At 44.3% G+C, this 22,388-nt stretch overlaps 2 protein-coding genes across 2 annotated transcripts in view; one reads left to right on the top strand and one right to left on the bottom strand.

Annotated features, from left to right (window-relative positions):
- Nucleotides 1-1,157: 1,157 nt before the first annotated feature.
- Nucleotides 1,158-17,416, top strand: znf395b (zinc finger protein 395b). Its single transcript, XM_019353491.1, has 11 exons — nt 1,158-1,184; nt 1,256-1,421; nt 3,605-3,783; nt 6,270-6,397; nt 6,999-7,111; nt 7,975-8,177; nt 8,299-8,399; nt 9,476-9,764; nt 15,712-15,804; nt 15,963-16,069; nt 16,551-17,416. Exons 1-11 carry the CDS (start codon nt 1,158-1,160, stop codon nt 16,660-16,662), a joined length of 1,518 nt encoding a protein of 505 aa, XP_019209036.1. The 3' UTR covers nt 16,663-17,416.
- The window catches only part of pnocb (prepronociceptin b), a 23,007-nt gene continuing 17,520 nt past the window's right edge, over nt 16,902-22,388 (bottom strand). The window contains exon 3 of the mRNA XM_003440839.5: nt 16,902-19,968. Coding sequence (XP_003440887.1) covers nt 19,315-19,968 — 654 coding nt within the window. The 3' untranslated portion in view covers nt 16,902-19,314. The remainder of the gene's footprint in view (nt 19,969-22,388) is intronic.

The raw sequence follows: 22,388 nt of genomic DNA, 5'->3' as shown, positions 1-22,388 counted from the left end.
TCCTGCTATCTAATCTGTGCACTGTTCGTCGGTTTTGATCTGGCTAACCAGGAGAGGCAGTTGCCAGCGGCCCTTGAAGGGAACACAGCGGCATTAGTGGCTGAAATAAAGCAGGGAAGGAATTCTGTCTGGTTTAGGAATCATATTGGGACTATAGGATTGGGTTACTCTCTCTGTGACAGTGTAGGCGCTCAGACCCTAAAATCCCTGCTGACTGGATGTCTGGTGGAGAGGGTGCAGACAGCCGACACTAATCCGGCCTCTCAAACACACAGAAACAATCACACACACACACACACACAGGCAAGGGGATCTGCAGCACACGCTTAAAACACACATGCAAGTCCTGTTTGATCTGTATTCAGGCACTTTGTCGTGTGAAGCTGGTGTCCGATACGCTGCGTGCATTTTTCAGCTTCTTTCATTTGAATAAACAGTTAGTGGGGGATCTGATCACTGGGCTGTGCTACACGTCCAGCATGGAATCATAGCAGCTACGATCCGAACAAAACATCTATATGGAGACGTTTTAGTTCATGGGCCACATGCAGCACCGTTTCATCCTAAGTGGGTCGGACCAATAAAAAACAAAAGATGTGCTTGTTTAAAAAAAAAGATAAATCTAAAATTCACATCTTGGACATGTAACGTGTATTTAACCAACCATTTACAAATCGATGGCGTGTGACGGCTCGGTTTTTCCACAACTATAGTTCAGATCTCTGACTCTGGGCCTCTACAGGAAATGAAGAGTTACTTAAAAGTGACGGGAGCCTTTCAAAGGCTGACCTGGCATCACTGCCTCCTGCAAACACAGTGAAAAGTCCCAGTGTTTGTCACTCTCTGCAAAGCCTTCCAGTGGGCTCGACTGGAGGCTTTGATGGCCCGGATACGGCCTGCGGGCCATATGTTTGACACAAATGATTGATAACAGATATTCTGTGGAGATGCCTGTGTGACCTTTCTGGTTTATGGAATATATGGTCGTCATTTTTTGATATTTAAGATTTGCATCTTGGTGCGGTGCAGAGTAATTACATAAATGTCGAGCATAATTGCTTTAAAAATTAAAAAAAATATTTTTAAGGACGGGGTCCATTTGTGGTGCTCATGTTGAGACACAGCAGATTTGTGTGCTCCAGACAGACAGACAGAGAATGGATGATGACGATGATGATGCTCTGGTAACCCCTCACCTAGATCATCCTTTTGTGCACGGCGCGCTGCAGGCTCATATCTCTGCGCTCTTGCCCAGCTGTCACCCCCGGCATTGGTCCACCGAGCAGACACACGTAGGCGCGTATCCGACGGACCCAACCCCCTTTTCCTCCGGCAGACCGACGAGCCCGGCGAGCGGCAGGACTACCAGGCAGCGACGACCCGCAGCTGCAGCTCTGAGCGGAGGACTTCCCCCCGACAGAGTGAGTAAAACGCGCTGTTTTTAGAAGCGGAGAGGCTGTTTTGCGCTGCAGAAAACAGCCAACATACAGTTTTGTGTGTGTGCGCGGGGTAAGCCGGGTGGGGGGGGAGAGAGGGGGGAGGGAGGGAGGGAGAGTTGTTTCTCCGGATTCCAGTCTTGCCGGGTGGAGATCAGTCATGTAATTGCGGGATCATAAACTGCGGCTTGTTTTTCTATGACGCATCTTTTTTAGTCCCAAATAGGCGACACGTTCAGCTGGAAGCGCGGCTGTTGTTTCATCTGCAGCTTTAGCGTCGTGTGCGTGCGACTGCACGCGCCCGGGGTTTTTAAGGTTTTACTGCCTTGCAATATAATGCGTGAAAACTACACGAACTTAATACGACTGCAGAAATGGCCTCATTTGTGTTGTTGTTTTCACGTCACTGTTTGTGCGTTCCAGCCTGAAATTCATCGCTGCACCAAGTGTCTCGCGTGTAACCGGGATCATCACGCCGTGCTTTTACGTGACTTTGCGTTGGAAACGAGTTTAATCTCGGCTGTGTTCTGTGGTCCGGCTCAGTCCCTCCCGGCGAAACTCGTGTCTGAACACGTTGTTGGAACGGGGGTGTGTTCCTGAAAGCCCCGGCGTAGCCAATCAGCGGCGGCGGCACTCCCACACGGTGCCGCTTGTTTACTACTGAAACTTGGCGCTGATTGGTGGAAAGGTGGGGAAAATCGGGTTTTGTGCTGCGTTTGGGTGCACAGAAAAGAATGGGAGAGATGATTATATCTCTTTGGTGCAGGTTTCTAAGCCGTAAATAACTTTTACAATTTACATGCAAGTGAATAAAGACATTTCCAGTTCTGTAAATAATTCAAGGATTTCTTTTTGATACAGCAAAATATGATACATGATGAAACTGTATACTTACCGTTTAAACCCAGCTTCTTTTATGCACTGCTTTGATGTTATTATTGTACGCTGCTTTTGCTTGTTTCTTCTTCTTTTATAGCAGTTTATATAACTCAAGTAAGAAAGTTGCCACCGGCTTCTGTATATGAATATTTGATCCTAATAAGCTAAAAGCTTAACATGTTCATCTAAAAAGCGATAACAGAACCCAGGTAAGCGACACTTTTGCACCTCAGTCTGGGACACCTTTGGCTCTCATGGTTCAGTTATCGCACTGCTGAGTGTTGCGTGGGCCAGATGTGGCCCAGAAGCCATGACACAAGCTTGACAAGGGTTGATCTGAGTGCTGTGTGTGCCCAAATGTCATGGCAGACCTACAATGTGGCCCATATAAGGTGGTCCTGTGGTGGAGTTGTGACATTCACATTCAAACTGAGTCATTGCTGTATTTCTGGGCCGACATCTTCCCATAGAAATGCACAGAGGTGGTCCGCCCTAACATTTAGTGCTGTGAGAAAAGTCTGAATCACGGAGAAATTCATGTTGTTTCTGATCTTTTACACATGTAGTTTAGATTTTTGTATTGTTATTGATGTAAGCATGAATATACTTCAAAATGCAGACTCTTTAGAAAATTTTGGTCATTGACTTTGTCAAAAAGCACCAAAACACACAGAAACACTGTGAATCCACACTAAAGTCACCAAAATATCTGGATTATTCCTGCATGTACTGAATGCAGCATTGCCCCCATTTTACCTCTGTGGGCTACAGGCCACACTGAATCTACCCAAATGCCAGATTAGGTCTCTGTAAGGCGTTATGAGTCTTACAGAGTCGGAGTAGACAGCAAAACTCCAGCAAGACTGTGATCAGATCGAAATCCACTCAAGTCTGCGTTCCCTGCAATCGTTTTCAGATCTCCTGTGGTGTTGTTGCGCTGCACTGTGAGGCGCAGAGATGCAAGATGGAACGAGTGTTTGCCAACAGTCACTCGTCAGCAAAGCTGCCGTCTGTTTACATCCCCATATTTATTCACCGAGCATATTTGTCATTTGATGCCGTGGTTCACCGCGAGCATATTCTCCCTGGATGAAAATAACCTTCATCATTTAATCCTTTTAAGAAGGAAGCTGGGCAGAAATTACGACCAAAGTTACAGAAGGACGTTCGTTTGTGGTGAAGTTTTCTCTAATGTCACAGTCCGACATCGCCGAGGTGCACTTTAGCTGCGTGGCTGTGGGAAGATGAGTAACACCGTGACATATTTTCATTTGGCGTCCTGTGTGCAGGGAGGTGTCACACTGTGCCGAGTCCCTCAGTGTGCGCGGCAGCACCAATGGCAGCTACGGGACCCGAGGACAGAGCTGGAGCGGGGCCAGGCGGGACGGCGGCCTGCCCGGTGGGACGACAGGCATGCGTCTCTACGACAACGCAGGGCAGCAACGGGCCTGGCGTGCAACACGCTCTGGTGAGAAGCCTGACAGAGATGACATGTATTCTGTTGTCATTTTGGGCACATTGGAACCACAATAAGCAAAAAGGTACGCGTCCCAAAGTTCAAACCCAAACTGAGAAAGAACTTGATGCGATCATTATCTCTTTCCACTGTGTTAGATGTAATGCACTGCCTGGTCAGAGGCTGGCAGCCACTTCCTTTGCACGCTGTTTCACTGGCAAATTATGCCGTCTGCGCGCAGGACGCCACAGATGGACAGGAAATATTCTCTTAACTGCTTTATTCATGGACACAGCGGGGCTCAGGAGCAGGGTACCGCAGACGCATGTAAACAGCTTAACCCGTGTAAGGCCTGAACAGTATTTTGTCTGTCGTGTCAGCGTCCACTGACGAGCTGAGTGGACGGTTTCTGTTGAACCAGGGCGAGACACTAAATGGTAGTGGTGCAACGGATCACGGTTGATCCGTAATCCGAACCGATCCCACTCCACGGTTCGGGACGCATGTGATTAGGGATGGGTATCGAAACCCGGTTCTTGTTGAGAACCGGTTCCTGTTGAGAACCGGTTCCCACTGTTTCAATTCCTTGGAATCGTTTGCCATTTTTGCAAACGATTCCCTTATCGATTCCAGTCACCCCGAATGACGTCACCACGTTGCGGAGCGTCATTTACCTGGCAGGGCGCCTAAGCGGCTCAAACGCTCAAAAGTTTGGTTATACTTTACGAGAACGGATGACAACAGGGCAACTTGCAATACTTGCAAAGTAGATATTTCATTTAAGGGAGGAAACACTACGAATATGCAAAAGCATTTGCTCACAAAACACGCGATGAACTTAAATGAATGTCGTGTTTTTAATTCCACTCCAGACTCGTGAATCTCAACCCAGCAGCAGCGGTAACGTTTGCACGTCCTCTCCCGTTAATGCGGCAGGTAAATAATCAGCTAACAGTGCATATTATGTTAGCGCGATCTGCCTTATTACAAAACCTGCCATCACTGTGCGCTGCATTTAGGTGACCGTGATGAGAGAGACAGACAGAGTCTGGCTGGCAGTTCTCGGTGCAGTCTACCGGTAGCGTCTCCTTTCAGGCCAGGATAGACGAATGTCACCGAGCAGTGACTAAGTTTGTGGTCAAAGGCTTGCAGCCATTTGCCACAGCAGATGCCCCCGATTTTCGGTAAGTGAATGTGTTTAATTGTAGGCAGGGACATTACTGGATATTCTTGTGTAATTGCTACAGAATAATTTATGTTATACGTTGTTATTGCTACAGAAGAATATTTATTTTATTATTTTACATTTACAATTTTTTTGAAAATTGTATTTGAATTTGAAAATCTTATCAATACCCATCCCCGCACGTGATCCGAAGATTCGAAAAAGAAGGAAAAAAAGTATGTGTCTGGTGCGCGTGGTCAGTCTGTCAAGCGGTAGTTATGGTCAGCGCTAGCGGTCCAAGTGGAGGAGCAGAGGAGTTTGCGGCATCATTGTGATTGTTGATGAGCAGCGGTTATCCAGCCGGACATGTTGAGGGCGGTTGGTCAGGAAGTCCAGTAACCATTTGCAGATGAGGGAACTGATGCCCAGGTCTGTCAGTTTCCTGATGAGTTGTGAGGGGTGGATTGTGTTGAATGCTGAACTGAAGTCTATAAACAGCATTCTGGCGTAGGTGTTGTTGTTGTCCAGGTGTGAGAGGACAGAGTGCAGTGCGATGGAGACTGCATCCTCTGTGCTCCTGTTCTGGCGGTATGCAAATTGGTGGGGGTCCAGGGTGGGGGGAGACAGGATTTGAAGTGTGCTAAGACCAGCTGCTCTAAGCACTTAGTGATGATGGGGGTGAGGGCTACTGGGCGGTAGTCATTGAGGCTAGATGGGTTGGAGTTTTTGGGTATCGGGACGATGGAGGTGGATTTGAAGCAGGCCGGTACCACAGCGTGGGCCAAGGACAGATTGAATATGTCTGTGAGCACTCCTGCAAGATCCCCAGAACACGCTCTGAGATACATATATATATATATATATATATATATATATATATATATATACACATATATATATATATATATATATATATATATATATATATATATATAAGCTAGGGGAGTGGCTCCAGCACATCCCGGGAACAACATCGGAGATCTCTATCCAGAAGAGTGCAGTCCTGGGAACAGCTAAGATACTGCGCAGGACCCTCAAGCTCCCAGGCCTCTGGTAGAGGACCCGAGCTTGAAGGATAAACCGCCCGCAGGGGCGTGCTGGATGGTTTTTACATATATATATATATATATATGAGTCTTGAGTTGAATGTTTTTAACAGGCAAAAAATACTTAAATAAGTTAATAAGTAAATGTTAAAATTTTGTCTTTTTTTCTTTTTTTTGCTGATCCGATCCGTGACGTAAAACCGTGAGATTTTTGATCCGTTGCACTAAATGGACAACTTTTCCAGGCTGGAACGAGGAACTCACTGTGTCATTGCCTCGCTTTGAAGGTGTACGGACAGAGCTGCGGACAGAGCTGCGTCCAGGCTGAGAGCGGCCGCTACAAGAGCAACCTGGCTGCTCCGCTGCAAAATGTGGGACCCACAATGCACCTCGTCACCGCGCAGGCACCATACAGGTGAGGCACAGCGAGGCATAGCCTGTACGTGTGCATATAGAAAAGATAATGTCACCATTTACTGAAAGCTCAGTGTTAGCCGTGTTGTGGATTTGTTTCTTTGTTTTGGGAGGTACAAGTTACTATACGTGCTAAGTTAGCATCTAATGCTAACACACTTGGTTAGCAAACTGCACCTCAGGCTACTAAGTGGTTAGCAGCAGTCTGATGATAAACAGCAGTCACTGGAAGAAGCTCGAGCACAGACGTGTGTGTTTTCATTAAAAAGGCTCCAAAAGGCAGCAAACGCATAAAAATAGCCGAGGGCAGCAGGTCACTGCCACCTATCAGCTGCCCGTGACCAGCATTCAGTTTTGACCCCTGTGTTGTTGTTATGAAGAGGGAAACTATCCATACAGGCTAAAGCTTACACGTTTGTGTCTGCAGTAAAACTGAGCCTTTTAATATGGGACTATAATGGGGACCGACTCGTTTGAGACGGCCTCAAGTGGCCAGTAGAGGAACTGCATTTGTTGGCTCCTGGTTTCAGATGTTGCTGCTTGGTCGGAGTATGTGAGGGCGAACCTGATTTTACCGGAATATTTCTGTATGTTATCTTTAGCTTCCGGAGCCCGGAGTCGGTGGAGATGGATGAGATCATGGCAGCCATGGTCCTGACCAGTCTGTCCTGCAGCCCCGTGGTTCAGAGCTCTCCACAAACAGATCCTGGACCTGGTCTGTATCTCCTCAGCCACATATTCATTTTATTTCAGATCATTTCATTTTAATTAGATAGCACCAAGTCACAATAGCAGTCACCTCAGCAATCAGACAACAAGCACTTGGAGACAGTGGGAAGGAGAAACTTCCTTTTAACAGGAAGAGGTGAACATAAGTTCACAAATCTGGCACGCACGTCATTAAAGGTTTTAGCAGAGCTGTAACTTTATAAAGCTTTATAGAAAATAAACGGGTTTTATTTGTCCAGTCTTCAGTTATAATAATGTGGACTTTGGTCCAGTAGGTGGTTAACAGTTTGACACAGCATGGAGTAAACTATTAATAGTTTATAACTCAACTAACTTTTATAATATTTGCTGTAACAGAGACATTGTAGGGCACAGAAACTCTTAAAGCTCGATGCCCAAACAGCTGTTTGACACACAGCTGTTCAACTGTGACACAAAGAAAATGCGCTCAACTCACTCCAGCTCCAATCCATGTGTGTTATTCAGTCGGCGTTTAGCTTCCATATTTATTAGCTTGATAAACGTTACTTGCTATTTTTAATGTTTTGGCAGAGCCATAAACAAAATATGTGTGAAGAGGGAACAGAGCAGAAAGGAGGGAGTAAACAGATGCTGAAAACACAGGGCTGGCAGCAGCACAGGAGGCCTGCGGTTCACTGTGGGACGGGCAGAGGGGACGCAGCACGAGAAGCTGTTTTCATCCCAAAAAGCAACAGAGAATATTTGATATTTAAACCAGAAGGTTTAAATTTATAGACACCGATTTAATGCGGGAGTCCGTTTCTCTCAGCTCTGTGGCAAACTGTAGGCTTTCTTTGGCTCACGACACATGGTTGTTCCTTCCTCTAGCCGGCTCATCATCCTCACCCGCTGACATGGAGTGCGGCGGAGGCGAGCTCTCCGACAGCGGCAGCAGCGGCTACTGGAGCTGGGACCACGGCAACGTCAGCCCGGCGCCCTCACCGTCCGTCACCGAGATGGACAGCAGCCCTGACGAAGGCCTGCACATGGAGCTGGAGCAGGGGGAGGAGCTCGCTGCCAAAAAACCAAAGGTGCACGGCTGCTTCGACACACGGGGGAAACTGAAGAAGGCGCTATAATCAGCACAGCCTTTCTGCAGTTTGGACATGTCTCTGTGCACGCTCACCCTCCTCTGCGCTCTTCCTCCCGCAGAGCTCCGTCAGAAGTGTGTACAAATGCCTTTGGCCCAGCTGTGGCAAAGTCCTCACGTCTTCAGTCGGCATAAAAAGACACATCCGTGTGCTGCATCTGGGGTGAGCTGGCACTTTGAACCTTTTCATGCATCTACAGTCACTCTTAGCAGAGATGTGGGAACAATTTTGCTTAAAGTAGATTAAAAAAATAACAATAAATTAGGGCTCAGGTGGGGAGGGGCACTGAATCCCCCTAAGCAGAGAAAAGTAAAAAGTTTTTTCTTGGCTCAGGATGAACCTCGGCGAGGCGACTGAGGCTGTGGAGCCTGATTTGACACAAATGTGTGAAAAAACAAGAACGTATTATAATTATCTATTATTATGATCAGAATTAACAAAGGTGTGGCTTTCAGCTAACGGCACATTCAGAGCTGGGATTCAGTTTAATTTCCTGTGTGTGTTCAGGCGAAAACACACTGTGACTGTACAGAAACGTAGGCATAAGTAAGAGCAGTTACACAATCACATGTGTACATGTTATGTGTTTCATTTAGTCCATGCGGTGTTATTGTGACCCTCCCACTCGCAGACAATGGTAGAATAACTGCACACACACTTGTTCCTGGCCAATCAGATTGGATGTTCATCCTCAGACTGTAGCATGTAGCTCCATGTTCATAGAGGAAAATTCCATATTTGTTCAAATACACAAATTAATATTTCATCTTTCGTTGTTTAAAATTGTGTCACTTCACAGTTATTTCATGGTTGAACAATACTGTGTAAAAGTACATACAAATACTTTATATGATGCTTTATATGCCGTATCATTTAGTGTTCATAATCCACTAAAAATAAGGACAATCTAGTCATCGTTGATCTGTATTAATTGGTCACTTTAAGGACACGCTGAAGTTCGACGTTTTTCAGCTGTGCGTGGACGCTGGTGCGCCGTAGTCCGTGCCGAATTCGAAACCAGACGGGTCGGCCTTCTGGAACATTTCTCAGCTTCGAAACAACATTAAAAAAACAGGAGGGAATAAAATTTTCAGGTTGTGGAAGAGCTCTGCTCTGTTAGGGGAAGGGAGATTTTCAGTCTGGGCCGTAGTAAGTGCTGCTCTCACTAACTCTGCAAACACACTACTCACTCTTTTTCTCTGTGTGTCCACTGGTGTGTCCCTGCCACACATGCACAGCAGTGGGTCAGACCAGTCCCAGCGAGAGGAGGACTTCTACTACACCAAGATATCCTGTGACACTGTCGATCCCAGCTCCGGTCCAGGTCCAGCCCAGCAGGTTCTGGGCCAGGCCTCGTCCTGTCATCTCAGCTGGGCGTCCTGTGGTTCTCCTCCAGGCTCAGAGCTCCTCCCAGCTCACAGACCCAGGTCCAACTCCACCTCTGGGCCAGGCCTGAGCAGGCCCAGTCAGCTCAGCCAGTCGGCGCCCAGCAGCTTCTGGCAGATTCACTCGGAGCACCTCTATCAGGTGGGTAGAGCGCTGTTGCTCTCCGACTTTTTACTCATACATGTTGTTAAAAGTCTCAGATAATGACATGAGTGTACGTACGAGCATGTCAGTTTAGTTTCTGCTTGTGGCGCTGATGTCAGTAAGACGCCATATCCCCAATATGGTCGTCAGTATGCTCCAATATGGCACACAGACCTGGACGTGAGTACTGAAGCTCCACCCACAGTTCAAACCTTCTGTTTGTGAGGGGCAGCCAATCAGAGAAATGTTGACAAGCTAAAAACATTTTTTTAACCTTTTAGCTAAGATGTAACTGAAATAAGAATTATTTATTTACGTCTTTGCATACAAGTGGGGTGTGTTTTTAGACATTTTACACATGGGAGTTGATAAAGTTGTGCAGTCCTGAGGAAAACTAAATGTTCCCTTACTGCTAAAGTTTCTCAGCATCTGGGTCACAAAAGGCCGAGTCAAAGTCTCGACCTCAGCCCAACTGAAGTGCTGTGGTGGGATCTTAAGAGAGCTGCGCATTGATGGACGTCTGCAAACCTCAATGAAGTAATATTGTTTTAAAAATTCAGTGAAAATTTGTCCACAATGATCTCAGAGACTGATGTTAAAACGGAACAATTCTTTGTGTCTGAGGCCAATGAAAACTGTTGTCACATGGCTGTAAGTTTGCTTAGCTTAGCATAACTTGGAAAAGGCTAGCTCTGCTCTGCAAGAGGAAACGGCTTCACGGGGAAAGAAAGTTGATCACGTGCGTGTTCAGTTACCTGTTACAGCAATCGGCTGGTTGTTTTTGTAAATATTTGGTAGACCAGCTGAGACTAGTGAGGGCTTGTTTCAAGTATCAAAACTGAGAGCTAAGATAATGTGCTAGGTCGTGCTAGGTCTGTAGCACGCTATGCTAGTTTATCTTCAAAGTTACTCAAGTTACTTCTGTATGACAGTGATTGTCATAAAGATATAATTAGAAATGATTATTATAATTAGAAGTGTACTTCCTAGGCCTCACTGATTGGGGTCTGTCAGTGAGGAAGGATCCACTGACACAGTGATCAGTCCTACATCCTTCAACTTGGTGAAAAGCTTTGAGGAGATTATTGTGTTGAATCCAGAACTGTAGTCCACAAACAGCATCCTAACATAGTTTCCCCTGCCAGAGTCCAAATGGCACAGGATTGTGTGCGGCATCGTCCGTGGTGCAAACTGTAATGGATCAATGGTGGCAGGAAGTGAAGAAGTGACCTCTCTTCTTCCTCTCCTGTCTTTCTTATATCTTTCTTCATCTCTGTCTCTTTAGCTGCAACACACCGTGCAGCAGACTGCAAACAGAAACAGTTTGTGTGTTTGCTGATATTTGTTGAGCTGATAGAAATGACCTTCCATTTAGAACAATGTTACTCCCTTTATGCCCGACCCTCTTCAATAACGCTAGCTAGATGCTGAAGTACCGCGACCACAGCTCATCGACCCCTGCAATCATTCTGGCCCCTGAGTATAAACATGCTAAATGTTTACATATAAGTATGAAGAGATACAGCTGAACGTAAAAGGTGTATCATGTAAAGAGTAAAAAGTACAAATATTTGTTTTAAAAAATGAAGGGAGTAAAAATTCAATGATGTCAGAAGAAAAACCTACTCAACTAAAGTACAGATGCTTGAAAATTCTACTGAAGTAGAGTAACAAAGTATTTGTACTTCATTACTTCCCACCTCTGGTGGCTGTAGATGTTTGAATCCAGTTGTAAAGCTGGGAATCATTCCTGTCTAGCTGTAACAGTGAAGCTAGCCCCAGTATAAACTTTAGCTTTTCGATGCCTGGATGTCGTCTAAATGGTCTTTGCAGGCTGTTCAAACTAAATCATTCTGACTCTGTTTAGCTTCAGGGGATTTTTTTCCAGTCATGTAAGTTTTGTCACAAAATACCTGTTCAGCTGGCTATAATTTCAATAATTACTTGTTTACTTCGCTGAACTGGAGTTGCCAAGAAGAAGGCGCCGTTCTGGGGAATGAAATTGTCTGAGGGCAATGTAAGGAGACAGCACGCTCCTTGTTAGCATGAATTATTGAATGTCAGCTGCAGATTTAGTGCATGAGAACTGGAATTCAAATTCTAAATGCCACTTTTTCCCATTGCCCTCTGAACAAATTCAATATATTATTTTTTCAGGAATTCTGACTCTATGTGGAAACAGAAGCAACTGTCTAGATTCCCATTCTGCGAAATAGCTCAGCTGGGACGTGAACTTTACTGCAGTTTTTGTGCACGAGTCTCGTGTTACATGGTCACGGTGTTGTTGCAGACGTCCTCTTTACCCAAGGCCCCCAAGCAGATCCCCTCTCTAACGAATCAGTGAGCTACAACTTTGTTTATGCATCACAAAGCAGCACATTTCACTGGTGACCTGCATTTACCCTGTACCACGAGCCTGTAAATGGATGCTTTGTGACAGTGAGAGACCAAGCTGTCTGCTTGCTCGCTTTCCCAAGGAGACGAGACTCTAACCAGCCTGAAAAAAGCAGAAAAACACCACCTAACATCTCCCAGTGCAAAAGTACGGTGGTTAGAACCCGATGTACACGTTCTGAAAAATGTTCCTGCCAGACTTTTTTTTTTAAAAAGCAATAAGAGTGATATGAATGTTAGGCAGTGTGTTAGTTTGTGCCACATCTGTCTTTCTTCATGCAGGCAGACACTGGAGTGAGAGTTCGGTCCAAGCGCGTGGGTTGAACTGTGGGTCGGTGCTGTGTTTCTGTGTGTCACAGCTGCTGGCGGCTCCACATGTCTGTCCACTGCGCTCCACTGACACTGGCCTGTTTTTTCTCTGGTATAGACTAGAGATGGACCGATCCGATATTACGTATCAGTATCGGTCCGATACTGACCTAAATTACTGGATCAGATATCGGCCAGAAATAAAAAATATAATCTGATCCATTAAATATCACAAAAGCACCTCACAAAACTTGCGACACGGCGTAACTCGGCTCATAACCGTAGCACGTCGGAGCAGTGTGCTCACGTGATAGAGCGGCTGTGTGTATTTGTAGCCTCGCTACCAAACCAGCATTTCATCTCTGAGGAAGTTATCCCAGAGAGAAGTAAAGCAAGTGTGTAAGTTCATCTCTGAATGTTTGTAAAGCGTTCCCGCGTTAAGCTTAACAACCGATATATGGAGCGACTGCCTCTCTCTCTCCCTCTGCTGCTGCTACTTCAATCGTGAAACTGATCAATGATCAGCTGATCGGCTTTTCTGTCGCGAGTCCGTCTCTCTTCTTTGTTTTTGGCCCACTTTGCACCAGAAAGAGGAAACCAGCGGCTGAACAACAGCAGCACGTTTAAGCTTGATAAGCTGTTGTTAGAATGTATTTAATATTACTTTCTACACCAGGATCCTTTTCTACGTAGCTGACGGCTGGTAACTGTGCAGGGGCGGATCTAGCAAAGTGTAGCCAGGGGGGCCGATAGGGCATTAGCAGGGAAAAGGGGGCACAAAGACATACTTTTCTTTCTTATTCTCATTTAAAATGTCTAGCTTTTAATAAATAATTATCTGAATCTTACACCCAAAGTTTTAATCTGATGTAAAATGTGTAGAAGTCCATTACTGTATATAGTAACTGTTAAGTCTAATATACCCTAGTAAGCTATAGTACTTTTTCCTTTGGGAAGGTACCATCTGTGCAGTCTGCAATTCTGTAGAAGAAAGATGTTGAATCTATTTAATTATTGTGGAAAAAATTGATTTCTGTGCATTTTTGTTTTGTTTTGTTTTGTTTTTTTTACAGGTGCATTAAATTAAAGTTGATTACGTCGATTAAGCATCACGAGGGCGGTTTGCTGGGAGTTTGCAACCCTATTAGTTAGGTTGCTTAATATTTCTGCTAAGTACTCTTTAAAATACCAGAATAGGGAGGATGGAGCAGGTTTAAGTTTATTAGATTGATCAGTGTTGCTGAACTATGAAATATTTTGGGTGCAGTGTATTTTTTACATACAGGTATAACAGAATAGCTTTAGTGTTGTTGTTTTTTTTAACTTGAGTATGAACTTATACAAAATGCAGCAAGATATTAAAAAACAGTTTTATTGATTAAAAAACACACTATATCGGATTCATATCGGTATCGGCAGATATCCAAATTTATGATATCGGTATCGGACATAAAAAAAGTGGTATCGTGCCATCTCTAGTATAGACACGCCCACTGTTACTGATTGGGTTATCGCCATGGATTATCATCAATACTTTCTACCACCCCCATCTCTCAGTGGGATGTGAGGCGATGCAATAACTCAGACGCTTTACGGTTGCTCGAGGTGGAGAAATAGGCCAGAGGGAATGGGAAACAGCTTCGTCGGAAATGATGGTTTATCACGTGGAAGTTTAGTTGATCGTTATGGGGAAAAAGTCTCAAACTGATTATTTTTGTAACTATCTGGCGCTCTAGCTGATGTAAGGACTCTGTAAAAATTACCTGCTTACACTCATGTTTTTGGAAGCCAACCAAAGTTCTCTTGAATTGTCGTAATGGAGAACATGACATGTTGGTGCTAGTTATTCAAGTTACCTCCTTATGACAGTGATTGTCAAAGCTAGTTGTGGGGTTTAATGGACTGGTGGCTCCATAAGTGTTTTATACATTTCCATACCTCTGGTTTGATCCCGGCAGGAGATACAAATTCCTGATTTTTTTTTTTTTTTTTCTACCTGTTCCCACCGTGTTTCTAGGCTTCACGCTACTTTATCATAAACTAAACTAAGCTAACCAGTTGCAGATAGTAGATGAGAATACTTATTAAGTCATTCTCAGGTTGGAACCATGTTGGACGAGAAAGGTGCACCAGATGGGCGGCCAGAGGTTTTTAAAACTCATTTAAGTAATCGTAACTAATATCGGACACAAGGACAGGAGTTTTAGGGCAGTGTGGAGCGCTTTATCATTCACAGTCACTGTGGTTTCTCTTCTGTGTCTGTTGAATTGTTTGTGTGTGTCTGTAAACATCCTCCTTACACTCATAGAGCCAAACGTGAGCAGAGAAAAAGACCGAATGCTGATCGTTACATAACGAGCACAATGCGCTGACAGCTAAGTCACATGAATGGCACAAAATTCATGTTGCATTGGCCACAGAGGGAAACATTAGTCCATGATACGAGCCATAGAAAAGAATGGTGTGGTGGCGTTGTCACATGTCCATAAAACAACACAGGAGGATAACTCTGTTTCTGTTTTGAAATAAGCTAATGTGTAAAACTGCTAACGTCATAACCACCAACTGTCCCAGTCCTCACCCTTTCAAAGCAGCAAACCAAATAAATGACAGATGGATATATAATATGAAAGATGGCATTGTTATTGACAAACCTGCAGTATTTTGTGCAGTTCTCCTTCACTTTACACGACATTGAAACCGTAGTAGTTATCTTGTTGCCATTAACGTTAGCTAGCTAAAAAGCTATGTATTTTTAGTGTTGGTAAATATTAAATAAAAGCTAAACACGATGTAAATATTGGACTTTAACATGGGAAAAGATTAAGCTGTATTCATTTATAATATTTGCCTGGTTCTTTATTCCATTAAGTTTCTTTTTTTTATTATAAATTTACACATGTAAAAATGCTAATAGCAACAGTAGGCTAATTAGATACATTAGCTATGTTAACGGTTGTAGCTTATATAAATACACATTACAATATTGAAACCTTGTCACTCAGGTCCAATAGAGAGCCCAGGTAGATTTATTCCCTAATGTACTGTAGGCGTGTCAGTTTAATGTGCATGTAAGTATATGTTTGCTAACGCTGCCATATTAAAGTGATAATAGGCTGTATTGTAGTGTGTTCATGTCTTTCCTGCTCAACTCTGCTGCCCAACATTAGACTTTTTATATTAAACAGTTTGAGATCCTGCACATGTGAAGAATCTGTCTGTCCTTTGTTGCGTCCCCCAGGCCTGCAGCCCTGTCCTCTCTGTGCCCCCCAGAAGCCCTGGCAGTCATGGTTGGACCGCCTCCACCCCTGGCCTCGGCCACAGTAACACTCCGGTGGGTCTTTGTCTGTATCTTTACATATAGTAGGGGTGAGGTGGGAGCATTACCATGTCCACGATATTGGATACTGTTGCACTCATGTGCAGTCGCCACACTGTCTAACTCTTCCACCAGAGGCCGCTGTTGTGCCTAATCTTTGGTTGTGTCCTCAGATGGTGAAACCTCGCTGTCGGTCCGTCAGCGTCGGGGAACAATGGCTCCAGCAGAACAGGCTGCAGCCAGTGAGTGTGTCGCCCTCCCGCACTCACTGCTCCTTCAGGTGAGGCATTCATGGTGCTAACATTTAAACAGAGCTAATGCTCGGCTTCTTTGTGTGGAGCTTTTTAAGCTAATGTGCATGTTAATTCAGTTCAGTTCAGTTTTATTTATAAATGTCCAAATCAGGACAGTTTCCTGGTAGTACTTTGTATTGTAAAGTAAAGACCCTGTAATAGTCCAGAGAAACCCGAACAGTCAGACCACACCCATGAGCCAGCACTTGGCGACAGTGGGAAGGAGAAACTTCTTTTTAACAGGAAGACAAGGCTTGGGGGGGCTTAAGTTGGGCAGCCGGTAAAAATTGTTATTGATGAAACCTTTTGATCCTAAGTTTTCAGTTTGGCTGCTTACAAGTAGAGTTGATTCTAGTATCTGTCCTCTACGTACATCACATTTCCATGGCCTTCCTGCCTAGAAAAGTTTGTCTTCATTTGTTGTCCCTTTTTGCCTTTCTGACGCTCGCGATTCATTTCTCTTTGCAGGAAGGGCCGCGGGGAGGCCAAGAAGTGCCGCAAGGTGTACGGGGTGGAGCGCAAGGATCAGTGGTGCACCGCCTGCCGCTGGAAAAAGGCCTGCCAGCGCTTCCCGGACTAGAAGCACCCGGGGCGATGGCGAGAGAGAAAGAGCGTGAGAGACGTGGATGGACGGACGGATGCGTTACAACAAGAGACTTTTATCAAAAAGAGAATATAAATCAGGGCCCGAGAGCCATCAGCTGTTTTACATGTGTGTTTTTTTACTTTCAACCTGTTTCATTTCTTTCCTAAAGGAATGCTTCTGGACTTTTTCTGTATCTTTGTATCCTGAAAACTGAAGTCTGCGATGGTGCTAACTGTTGACTGACTTTGACCTACGTGATGTGCTAAGCCTACAATACTCTTTATCCAAAGGTCATATTACTCCTGTAGCTCCACTATTAGACTTGGCTGTTTTTGTTATTCCGATCTTCTCTTCCAGTGGTTACACAGTGGTTATGATGTACATTATATTGTGTGCTCTGAGTTACGTACGAGTATTTTATACCGTTTTTTGGGTTTGTTTTTTTTTTTTAATTATTATTATTTTAATCGTCTGGTTCAGCCCATGAATTGGGCAGATATTTTTTTTTATTATTATTTTCATGTTTTTGGCACTTTGTTGGAATATAAACTCACGAGAATAAGCTAAAAGTTCTTTCCATGAAATGGATTTCCTTCCTGCCCGTGTGTTGGCGTACGACCAGTGTTAATGGTTCTGTTCCTTGAAGCCGTCACGGCAGCGGGACGAGTGTGAGGGGAACGAGTTTGCAATAGCAATAAAAAAAGAGGAAATATATTGTCAAACACATTAAAAAGCACTGAGAATTTGAGCTGCTTTCTGTTGTTCTTGTTGTTCTGCACGACAGTCCACGAAGGAAATAGCAAACATTTTATTGGTTTTTCCACCATACAAGACTCAGAGCAATGGTGTGATGGTAAAAATGTGCTGACATGTACACGTGTTCACAAATTCCCATTTTTTTCTTTCTTTGAGAAACACACATGCACGTGCACACCTGCATCTTCTCTGCAATCAGCCACACACTGCAGAAACGATCAGCACCGTCGGGAAACACTATTAATATGCAAAATCACGGAGAAACAACAAACACTTCCTCCCAAACAGCTGACGTGCACAGTTCATCCCTCTCTGCATTAAGTGGATGCCATGAGTCATTTCCTTGGACCTCCTCTCCTGTCTCACAGTGCAGTAGATGCCCAATGATCCCTGGCAGTTTTCATCTTCCATCTTTTCTTTTAAACAGCCGTGAGGAGGAAAAAGCCCTCGGGTGGAGAAGTGTGTGAAAGCAGGCGGAGGACTTGCTTTACCCCTGAGGTCTGCTCCCTCATTTTCACAATTAAAGGATAGTTTGGGAAAGCTGGAATTGTTAGTGGGTAGGCTGGGTTAACATTTGAAATCCAGGTTTAGGCTGTAAAAGAGGGAGAATTTATTTTTAAATATGAGAAACTATTCCTCAATATTACTGATATTTGTTCATAATTACAGCTCAGATGCCAACATACTTGGTTACAGTGACTTTAACAGAGCCTTTATCGACTCTTCTTAGAGCTCCCTGTGCGCTCCTTCTCCTAGTTATTGTTGAAAAACTGATTGTACCAGTTTGAGCTACTTTTCTTATAACTGGAGGATGTGATGCACAGACTCTTGAGACGAATAACGTTCATGTAGCTCATGTCAAATTTGCCTCAAATCAAAATATACAGAATATCTTATCTTCTATTCTCAGACTTGATTCTCACAATTGAAACCAAAAAGGAAAGAATTATCATTTTTATGAATTATTATTACTGGACACTACTGTCCTTTTTCACTCAAAAATGTTATATTCTGTTATCTCGCCGTCTTATGTTAATTTGTAATTTCAGTCTAACTCCTGGGAAAGGGCCTCAACCTGAGGCATCCCTTGACTTCCACATCCTTGGACACTAGAGGGCAGTATTGTTCCGCTGACGCAAACCTGACGTTCATTTCTCAGAGAAACTCGTGACTGGAACAGTTTGCAATAAAAACTTCCACCTTATTGCAGAAATAACAGAATACAATAGAAAAAAAAAACACTTTTTACTGTCAGTGTTAATAAAGTCAGAGTCCAGAAAACCAATTTATCTCAGTGTGTTTACTTAATTAAGTTTCCTAAGCAGGAAATTAGATTTTTATATCATTAATTAATAATTGGTGCTTCAGCAGTTTCACCATCTGATTTATAAAATCATCTGATCTTGTGTCTGCTCTAACGTGGGAAGATGAGCAGTTAGTAGCTGTATAGGAGCCGACTATTCCTAAATCTAGGAATACCTTTTTCAAAGCGGGACCCTGATTTATGGTAGTCCATGATTCCAAAGAGAAAAACAAAGTGCGGACTTCATGTTCCAGCCAAACATGGATCAAAGTGCTTTCCACATCATTTTCAAACTCTTCAATTAAACCAGTTCTCCAGTCTCATTTGGCCACTTTTTATTATACCGACACACAAAAATATATTCAATTGCACTTCTCGAATTCTTTTATTTCACAGAATGTAAATGTGGTTAATAGGAACGACATCACGGTCAAAACATTCTTTGTTACTTGGAGACACAAAGTGAGGCGCAGCAAGATGGCGGAGTCTGTTCTTCTGATGACGTCACAGTTCAAACTGGAGTGAGCTGCTGTGAAAAAAAATGGTTGACAGGTTGAGGTAACCAGAGGCGGTGCCCCGGAAACACTTTACAGTTTGTGTTGCCTCCACAAGCGGCTCATGGGCATGGGGTTGAATCTGCCGCTGCGGTTGCTCCTCATGCCCAGGTACTGCCTCAGCAGCTGGTTGACCCGTTTCTGACTGTTCCATTTGCGGGCAGATTTCCGGACGCCTATGAACCCGCCGTAGCGCTTCTGTAGCGGCCTCATTGATGAGCCCAGCAGCTTCCTGTATGCGTGGCGCCCCCTCTGAAAGCCGCCAAAGCGTTTAGATAAGGTGATGCCCTCTGAGCTCTCACCTTCATTGGCCTCTAGCTGGCCATCGCTTTCCACGTTCCTCTCCTCTCTGGGCTTCTGCTCTTCATCCGTCAGACTGAGATCCAGACTCTGCAGGCCCTCCCCCTCCTCAGAGGATCCCAGCAGCGATGAGTCATACTGGACGCTGCGCACCTCGAAGGGTGTCTCATCCCGATCCCCCTCCTGGAAACGCTCCGCAGCTGTCGACTGCACCAGTTCACTGTCAGAGTTCAGGTCGAGAGAGGTCAGCTCCAGCTCTTCTCCCGTTCTCTTGAAGAGAGCACCTCCTTCAGAAAGTGTAGGATGGAGCGATAGCTTCACAGCACGTTTGCATACCTCCCACGTCAGCGAAGAGGAGATGCGACCCTCGCATTCCAACAAACACACCTGCAGAGGGAAGAGAAACAGCGACGTGGTGAGGTGATCCGAAGTTAACTGATGAAAACACAACAAAGATCCCAAAGTCTTTGAAGACTAAGAAAGAAGGTGACAGTGAGGATACTAAGAATAATGGGCTCAAGACCCTGGCAAATAATTACAGGTGTTTAGTCCACACACCAGAGCAACATGACGGTCGAACGTAACGGTACTGACAAGGCCTGAAATATCTCCGTTTTCTACAGTCACAAATTTTCTTTCCTTAGAACATAAATCATGAAAAGAGCATCGCTAAAAAAGGGGGAAGGACAAATAACAGAGCAGAGAGCAGACACGCCCTGATTTCAAGTCTAACACACATAAACTGGCTGTCTCTGAACATGTGCGTGTTATTTCTGATGGAACATGAGTTCTCCCATTGATCTCTTACTGGTTGTTTCCTCACATGTTGCATTTCCTACATTCAAGCACTGCTTAGCAAACATAGCAGTGTGATATTCCTGACCTGATCTTTAAACACTTTTAGCTAGCACTGCTGTTATAGTTGCTAGTTGTTAGAAGCGGTAATTTGGATCGTTATATTTATTAAAGTTTAAAGCTACGGGCAAAGAATCCTACAAAGAAGGATTCTAAGGTTAGCACGATGAAGCGTTTCCTGGGGTGAGACAGTGGCTGTGGTGACCACATATTTCAAGAAGAAGATGGTTTTGAATAAGAGAGGAAGGCGCACAAAGGTGCAGTCTGAAAGAGAAACTGCAAGGTGGTGTGAGGGGTGGTGTAGCTGGGGTGCAGTGGATGGCAGCCTGCAGCATGATTCTGGACATCAAGAAGGGGAGGTGAACCTGATGGTTTACTGAGGAAGTGCAGGGAAGAATTCAAAGGAAGAGTTAAGCAAAGAAGAAGTGGGATAGTCCTGTGGGGCTAGACGTACGACAAAGACAGAGGTGGCAAAGGAAAAGGCTTAGTGAGTTTTATGTGAAGCTGGAGCCTAACGAGGGAGAAAAGCCAGAAAAAATTGTTTATCTTGGAAACTGAGAGGATGGCTGAGGAATGCAGAAGAAGTGTACTGGTCCTGATTTTCAAGAACTAGAGCTCCAGAAGGAAAACATTTGATGAGCGATACCATGAAGAGTTGTTGAAGCTAGGTTAAGTAGAGCGGTGACAGTCGTTGAGCTGCAGTATGCCTTCATGCCGAGAAGGTAATGTTTGGTGGGGGGTTATTACTGGTTAGCTTAACATAGGCAGCTGGAGTCCGCTAATGTTTTCCTGTCCTCGTCCACCACAGTCACTACACCAGAGCTCTTCACTGTCTCTCTTTGCTGTTGGTTCCTTTTGGAGCATTTCTAACAGAATATCGAACTAAAACAATGGTTTGCTGAGGTACAGTCTGTTACTTAGCACTAATTAGCAAGCATGCTTCTCTGTGCATTTTATTCATTCAGCTAGCTAGCCAAGCTAGCTAACGTTAGCTGATGAATCAACTCTCCAAACATTTTAAGGTCACTTCTGGCTCTAAAAGACAAACCCTGCGCTGCCTAAAACACTAATGCTGAAGCTTCACATTGAGGAGTGGCTACATCCATCTGCTATACTGCCTGTGAATACGACACACGGTACATGTATGAACATGTTCATGGGGGGAAAAGCTGCCTTTTGTGGCTCAAAGTTAGATTCATGAGACAGAAAATGATGTGGCCCACACATGAGAGTCAGGTGATAAATATCTGTGGGTTTTTGACCATAAGCTGAACTGTTTATATTACATGAGTGAATTCAACTATTTCTCGTATGAAAAAGTGCAGTCTAATGAGACTACTGACTGATCCTGTGTCCCCAAGCAGTGAAAATATGGACTGAGTTTACAGCCAAAAAGAAAGCAAAATGTAAAAGCTAGCCACGCATTTTAATCAAATATCTTTTCTTCTAGTCAAATAGCCAAATACAAAAAATTGTATGGCCATTATTTTATGGCATTACTATATTAGTTTTTGTGCACTACTAGGCGTCAGCTGAACAAGCTTGATGGCTTGGGTGTCACAGAAGTTAATGGGCCTCGTTCCTGCCGTATTCAGCAAGTTATCTGCGAATCTGACACATCCATAATTTGACAAATGTGACATCGACTATTGCAAAATGATTGACAGCACAAAATTGGAGAAAAGTGCGAGGCTGTTTGAAGGACAGCAGGTAAATTATGTCTTTTGCTGACAACTATTTATTTCTGAATGACTCTTCAGCTTCAAGACGTTGTTTCCTCTCCTAAAAATTTGGAATTGAACTTTTCTGTATAGAGCGAACTTTGTCAGCGCTGAATCACCGCCTCGTCTTAATGACTTTCCTGTCCTAGTCGTGACGCTTGATAGTCTGACTTCAAGGACCAATGAAGATATTTGAAGTGCATTTAAAGCTTTTTTGATGCAACAATGCCT

Source organism: Oreochromis niloticus, linkage group LG15, assembly GCF_001858045.2.
Source record: "Oreochromis niloticus isolate F11D_XX linkage group LG15, O_niloticus_UMD_NMBU, whole genome shotgun sequence".
In the NCBI taxonomy this organism is placed as follows: Eukaryota; Metazoa; Chordata; class Actinopteri; order Cichliformes; family Cichlidae; genus Oreochromis; species Oreochromis niloticus.
The sequence above is the reverse complement of the archived record's forward strand: the minus strand, read 5'-3'. Positions and strand labels throughout refer to the sequence as shown.

Bases quoted from the DNA above. Each gene is read 5' to 3' on its own strand.
- znf395b (XM_019353491.1), top strand. From the start codon at position 1,158: ATGGATGATGACGATGATGATGCTCTG. The intron at 1,422-3,604 runs GTGAGTAAAACG...TCCTGTGTGCAG, and splicing joins GAGGACTTCCCCCCGACAGA to GGAGGTGTCACACTGTGCCG. The intron at 16,070-16,550 runs GTGAGGCATTCA...TTCTCTTTGCAG, and splicing joins CGCACTCACTGCTCCTTCAG to GAAGGGCCGCGGGGAGGCCA.